Source organism: Oxyura jamaicensis, assembly GCF_011077185.1.
Source record: "Oxyura jamaicensis isolate SHBP4307 breed ruddy duck chromosome 13 unlocalized genomic scaffold, BPBGC_Ojam_1.0 oxy13_random_OJ66993, whole genome shotgun sequence".
Lineage (NCBI taxonomy): Eukaryota > Metazoa > Chordata > Aves > Anseriformes > Anatidae > Oxyura > Oxyura jamaicensis.
Window position 1 is genome coordinate 265 of NW_023304307.1, and position 7,197 is coordinate 7,461.

The 7,197-nt window shown below is 51.5% G+C and overlaps 1 protein-coding gene across 1 annotated transcript; it reads right to left on the reverse strand.

Annotated features, from left to right (window-relative positions):
* Positions 1-700: 700 nt before the first annotated feature.
* LOC118157865 (protocadherin gamma-B5-like) lies at positions 701-3,780 on the reverse strand. The gene has a single exon (XM_035312365.1). The coding sequence runs from the start codon at positions 3,543-3,545 to the stop codon at positions 1,020-1,022; it is 2,526 nt and encodes an 841-aa protein (XP_035168256.1). The 5' UTR covers positions 3,546-3,780; the 3' UTR covers positions 701-1,019.
* Between the last annotated feature and the right edge of the window lie 3,417 nt (positions 3,781-7,197).

The following is a 7,197-nucleotide window of genomic DNA, read 5'->3' on the forward strand; positions in this document are numbered from 1 at the left end:
AAGTCTTGTAATCAGTTAATTTTCTTGCAGATTCTGCTAGGTTACATAAGACATCCTAACACCTTACCTTGCCAGTTAATTGTAATCTTTCTGCTGCAGTTGAAGAGCTATACAAAGCTTTAACCAAACAATCCTGGTAGACTTAGAGAGGAGGAGCTATGAAGGTAAAGGAGTACTCCGTTAGACGTGGGGTATACAGGAAATCTGTCATTAGAGCACCGTTCGAGGACGAGAGAACAAAAGCAGAGGTTCAAAGGTAACACATCTCTAGGGACAGGATGAGATGAGCACCGTGTCTCAAGTGACTTACCATGCGGATGAAAAATTAAACACAGAAGTCAGTCCTGAATGAAAATGATGATTACCAGTACTTTTTTCCTGGAGCAACCTTCCACTATAACTGAATAGGCTAGGCACTCAGGAATGGGACAAACGTTGGAAATATGCATTGCTACATGTGTTTCGATGGAGATATGAACATCCGTCATAGAAATAAGACGAAGTTTACCGCCATCCACCGAGGTTTTTGAAGCCAGCAGCACTATCTACTAGCTGTCCACACACATTGATCTGCTCTTCCCTCAAAGATCAAGCACAACCCCCTCACTCCAGTCAACCTTTGAACACAAGCATCCCCAACTTATCCAAGATGATCCAGTACAAAACAACAAACACCAACAACACGATGGTTATCTATCGATTAGATCCCAGAACATCTTTTTTGGGAAGAATTGAGAAAAAGAATTCTGCAGAGCAAAATGTCAATCACATTCTCCACTGTTGACATGCACCATCAGTAGATCTCTTTATATCACGTCATGGGCCACAATCACTGTTACAAACTTGTGTTACTTTGTATAGAATGAGCTTAATAGCCAGTATGTCTCTACTTAGCCTTCCACTGCAATCACTGATGAGCTAAGAAGAGAACTAACTGCCGGCTGTTAAAAAACGGGGCAATTTTTCTCTCTGTCAGTTAAACGCAGATCAGATGTTCAAAATAGCGGAAAATCTGAAGATCAAAACCGAGTACATTCGCGTGAAGGTAACAAAGGCTCAGAAGATGCAATAGGCTTACAGACCTGTGATGCGCCGGTGTCGTCAGACGGTTCTCCCGGGCCGGCGCTGCTGCTCGGGCTCGGCTTCCCTGAGGGATCCCCACTCAGAAGGTCCTCGGCGGCCAGGCTGGGTAGGCAGGCGGGAGGCAGCAGCCACGCGCCCTCGGCGATGGCGCGGCCCGGCGCCACGCGCAGGTTGTAGGAGGAGGGCAAGGTGCCCTCGCAGAAGTCGGCCGGCACCGCGGGGCCGGCCGACGAGAAGCGCTGCGCGTTCAAGCAGCGCAGGACGGCCGGAGGCCCGGCCCGGCGCAGCCGCGACAGAACGGCCAGCGCTACGCTCAGCAGGAACAAGGCGGAGAGCAGCGCCAGCGCCAGCACCAGGGAGAACTGCAGCTCCGCCGGCGAGGAGGCTGCCGCCGGCTGCTCGCTCAGCTCCGGCAGCGCCTCCTGCAAGCTTTCGGCCAGCACCACGTGCAGCGTGGCCGTGGCCGACAGCGCCGGCTGCCCGTGGTCCTTCACCACGGCCACCAGCCGCTGCTTCGCCGCGTCCCGCTCCGACACGGCCCGCGCCGTGCGCACCTCGCCGTTGTGCAGCCCCACGCGGAAGAGCCCCGGCTCCGGCGCCTGCACCAGCTCGTAGGACAGCCACGCGTTGCGCCCCGCGTCCGCGTCCACCGCCACCACCTTGGCCACCAGGTAGCCGGCCTCGGCCGAGCGCGGCACCACCTCGAACGGCACCGCGGCCGCCCCGCCGCTCGCCGCCCCGCTCGCCGCCGCCGGCCACAGCACCCGCGGCTCGTTGTCGTTGCGGTCCAGCACGAAGACGCGCACCGTCGCCGTCGCGCTGCGCGCCGGCGTCCCGCCGTCCTGCGCCCGCACCACCACGGCGAACTCGCGGCCCTGCTCGTAGTCGAAAGAACGCTGCGCGTACACCACCCCGCTCCGCGCCTCCACCGACATGTATGAAGCCGCCGCGCCCGCACCGTCGCCCTCCAGCAAGTAGCTCACGAGCCCGTTGGCGCCCGCGTCCGCGTCCCGCGCGTGCACCCGCAGCACCGGCGCGCCCGCCGCGTTGTTCTCTGCTACGTAGGCGCTGTAGGCGGCCTCCTCGAACACCGGCGCGTTGTCGTTCACGTCCGACACTTCCAGCACCAGCGCCACGCGGCTCGACAGCGCCGGGCTGCCATGATCTCTGGCAGTGATTGTGATGTTGTAAGCAGAGATTTTTTCCCTGTCTAAGCTACTTTCAATTACGAGTTTGTAGGTGTTCTCTGATGACTCTGCTAGTCTGAAAGGCAAATCACCGTCGATATTACAGGTCACTTCTCCGTTATCTCCAGAGTCCCTGTCACGAACATTGATCACAGCTATAACTGTGCTGGGGACCGAGTCTTCGGGTACCGGGTTCAAGATAGGAAGGAGGGCAAGGCTTGGAGCATTGTCGTTCACGTCTATGATGTCTATGTGCACTTTGGCGTGTGCACTCAGTCCACCCCCGTCCTTGCCTTCAACAGTCGCTTCATAATATTTCATGTCTTCATAGTCTAAGGGACCAGTAATTTTAACATCCCCTGTCTTGGGGTCCAGACTGAAGGTCTGGCGAGCACTGTTTGTGATATGACTGAAGCAATAGGTAATGTCTGCATTTGTACCTTCGTCGCTATCAGTGGCTTTCACCTGAAAAGCTAAGGAGCCCTCTGGCAGGTTTTCCAGGAGTCGAATCTTGTAGATCTCTTTGGTGAATAATGGCGGATTGTCATTTGCATCGGTCACAACAATCTTAATCTGGGCTGTCCCAGATCGGACTGGATCCCCGCCATCCACCGCCGTCAGTATCAAATGGTGATTTCTCTGTTTTTCTCGATCTAAGTTTTTCTCCAGTAGCAATTCCGCGTGTTTTCTTCCGTCGGGACTCTCCTTCACTACAAGGGAGAAGAGCGGACTGGGGGTAAGTTGGTAGCTTTTCAGTGAGTTCGCCCCAATGTCGGGGTCTCTGCTACTGTCCAGGGGGAACCTGGTCCCGGGAGGAGTGGACTCGATCATTTCTATGGCAACAAATTCTCTGTCAAACTGCGGTGCATTGTCATTGATATCGTGGATAGTAACGCTCACATGATATATATTGAAAGGGTTTTCCACGACAACTTCCAAACTTAGGACACAAGGCGACACGTCCCCGCAGATGCCCTCTCGGTCTATCCTGTCGTTTACAAGCAGGTTTCCATTATCTGCCCCCAGAGAGAAGTATTGCTTTTCGTCACTGGAGACAATCCGCAGCTGGCGTACCGGCAGCTCGGCCGGGCTCAGCCCCACGTCCCGTGCCAGCGGCCCCACCAGCGAGCCCCTCCTCAGCTCCTCGGGGATGGCGTAGCGGAGCCGCTCCGGCGCCGCCCAGCAGCACAGCGGCAGCAGCACGACCAACAGCGCGACCAACAGCGCGACCCGCCTGGCGGCTCCCCGGCTCCCTATTGTCTGTCGGATCTCCATTCTCCGTTTTGCTGAAGCGTAGTCTGCAGACGACTTGAAAATATGCTTGCCAAGCGGCTGAATCAATGCCAGAGAAAAGCAAATACATGAAATCCTTACTGCCGGACGGAGGACGAGCTGGAGCCGGGCAGGGTCGTCCTGCTTCTCTCTGCTCTGCTCCGTGCCGAGCGGCTTTGCGTGGGCACCAGAGCCGAGGAGGCGCCAGCGGCGGAGCGGCTTCTCCGTGTTGGCCAACAGTGACACCCTGAGTCCGCGCCTAAGAACCGCAGCCCGAATTGCATGCCATTCGCTTTCTTAAACCCCACTCCAGCACGTGTAGGGAATTACGAACGCTGTCAGCAGAGCAAAACAGAAGACTTGCGTATGCACGGAAGCTGTGCATCTGGTGTCTCTCAGGGATCTCCACTGCACCGGAATTAACATCCTTGTCAATGACATGGACAGTGGCTTTGAGTGCACCTTCAGCAAGTCTGCAGACAACACCAGGCTGAGCAGTGCAGTCAACACATTGAAGGGAGAGAGTTCAGGATCCAGAGGAACCTGTACAGGCTTCAGAGGTGGTCCCATTAGAACCTCATGAATATCAACAAGGCCAAGTGCAGTGTTTTGCACTTGAGTAGGGTCAATCCTAAACATGAATACAGGCTAGACAAGGAGTAGATTGAGAGCAGCCCTGTGGAGGAGGACTTGAGACTGCTGGTGGATGAAAAACTGACTATGAGCCAGCAATGTTTGCTTGCAGCCCAGAAAGCCAGTTACATGCTGGGCTGTATCAAAACAAGAGTAACTAGCAGGTCAAGGGAGGTGATTGTCCCCCATTCTCCAATCTTGTGAGACCCCTCTTAGAGTGATGCATTCAGCTTTGGGTCCCAGCACAAGAAGGACATGGACCTGTTGAGCAGGTCCAGAGGAGAGCCATGAAGACGATCAAAAGGTTGGAACACCTCTCCTATGAAAACAGTCTAAGACAGTTAGAGCTGTTTAGCCTAGAGAAAAGAAGGCTCCAGGGAAATCTTATAGAGGTCTTCCAATACTTAAGCGGGGCCTACAGGAAAATTTGTGAGGTACTTTGTCAGGGAGTGTAGATGCAGGACAAGGGGTAATGGTTTAAAATTAAAGAGAGTAGATTTAGATTAGACATTAGGAATATTTTTTTTTTACTATGAGTGTGTTGAGTTACTGGAACAGGTTGCAGAGAGAAGCTGTGAATTGTTCAAGGCCAGGTTGGATGGGGCTTAAGGCATCCTGATCTAGCTGAAAGTGTCCCTGCCCATGGCAGGGGTGGGGGTAGGAGGAACTTGATGGTCTTTATGATCCCTAGAACCCAAACCATTCTGTGGCATGATTCAATGATGATTCTATCTGAACAAACCTACATTTGACTTTCTTACACTTGAAAGACTTCTTCCAGATAAGCCCTCTCCTGCTGCTCACAGAACAGAATCTCTTACCTCTGCACCATAATGGTCTTATTGGCCTATAGAGTCAGGGCACATGATTATTCCTGTTGCTGTCCTCTTACCACCACGAGAAAAATAGCAGGATGAGTGGAAGACTGAAGTACTGTGTGTAAATTGTGGTTTTATTTTTGATAGTTGGGAGAGCACAAGCTAGGAGTCAGCTTTCCCACCTGGAAAGGTATTATTACTGATGGCCAAGCAAAGCTGGTAATCTCAGTCACTGAGAAAAACACAGTGGTCACATCAGACCTACCAGATGCCATCTCTTTTGGCATTCAAAAGCCATCATCATCATATTAGTGCTGTACAACCTAACCCCCGATCTCTTTTTCAAGTGTTGCTTTGATAAAGCATGGCCATATCTCTTGACAGAACTGGGTGTTATTACATAATTCAAAAACTTTTCCTGGAAAATGTTGTTGGCAGTTACTACTGCTTGAACAATCCATGGGAAAACAGACAAATGCCACCCTCAGGAAAAGGTATTGTATCTCACCTGAACATTAAAACGTTTCTCTCTACAGAGAAAAAAAGACCTGAAGGAAGACTATATCACCACAGCATATTAAGCAGAAGACTTAAAAAGATTAGAAAACTCTCCACTGTACCTTAACCAGTGAAGTAGCTCCCGCATGTATACCAATGTTGATTCTCTCTAGATATTGATGTGAATATCTCCTTCCCTTCTCAATAAGGTGTTTCTAGAAAATGTATTTTTCTGCTAACTCTGGCCAAAAATCCAAAGGAGGAATAATTTCTTTTCCTCCAAGCTACACTTATACAAAAGTCACAGTAACAAATTAATAAGCTTTCATAATAAGCAACTCTTTTTAATTCATATTATTTCAGGAGTTAAGAGGTAGCAAATGTGGATATCTGTATTTCAAGTCCTGGATAGAATGTGAGAAGAATTTGGATATGTATATAGGGACCTGGGGACTCTGATGAAACATTATGGTCAATTCACTGCCTCTTATATGGTGCCTATCACAACCCAGATGTATTCATTCTCCATGCTGAAGCACCTTTCAAAATCTCTGCATTTCCAGTGGAGATTGTTTTTCTCCTAATTCCAAGATTCTGTCATTCCCTTTGAATACTATAGCACAGATCTATTCCAGGAAGATGTAGATAAGACAAGCCTGCATCAAAAAGGGAAACATTTTCTTCCCACGTCCATATCACATATGATTTTGTGTCTAATGAGTGGCAGCTGAAAAGGATATGTGGTGGTTTTACTCGGGTGGGCAGCTGAGTTCCACCTCAGCTGCTCTCTCACTCCCTGTCCTCAAAGAGAAAGGGGGAGAAAATACGATGAAAAAGGTTCAAGGGTTGAGATAAGGACAGGGCGATCACTCAACAATTATCGTGATGGGCAAAACAGACAGATAGATAGGGACAAAACCAGAAAGGGAGATAGTAAGATTTATTGCCTTTTACTAACAAGCTAGAGAAGTGAGAAACAAAGGAAAGAAACCAAAAACGTCTTCCCCCCATCCACCCTCTTCCACCTCCTCCCCCCAAGTGGTGCAGGGGACTTGGGGAATAGGGGTTGTGGTCAGTCTATGGCACTTCATCTCTGCCGCTCCTTCTCGGTCACCCTAATCCCCTGTGCTGTGGGGTCCCTCACATGGGATGCCATCCTTCCCGAACTGATCGTACATGGGCTTCCCACAGGCAGCAGCTCTTCAAGAACTGTTCCAGATATGGGTCGGTACCACAGGGTCTATCCATCAGGAGCAAACTGCAGCTCCTGCCAGGTCACCTGCTCCTGCATAGGCTCCTTTCAAGGTCCAACCTGGAATCTGCTCCAGTGGGGATCCTCCACAGGCCGCAGCCTCCATCAGTGTAGGTCCACCTGCTCCAATGTGGTCACCTCCACCGGCTGCAGTGTGGAATTCTGCTCCACCGTGGTACTCCATGGGCTGCAGGGGGACAGCCTGCTTCACCATGGTCTTCACCACAGGCTGCAGGGGACTTCTGCTCTGGCACCTGGAGCAGCTCTCCCCCTCCTTCTTCACTGACGTTGGCACCTGCATCTCCTCTCACTCTCCCAGCTGCTGTGTGAGGCAGCTCTTCCTTTCTTCCTTTCCCTTTCCCTTTCCCTTTCCCTTTCCCTTTCCCCTTCCCTTCCCTTCCCTTCCCTTCCCTTCCCTTCCCTTCCCTTCCCTTCCCTTCCCTTCCCTTCCCAT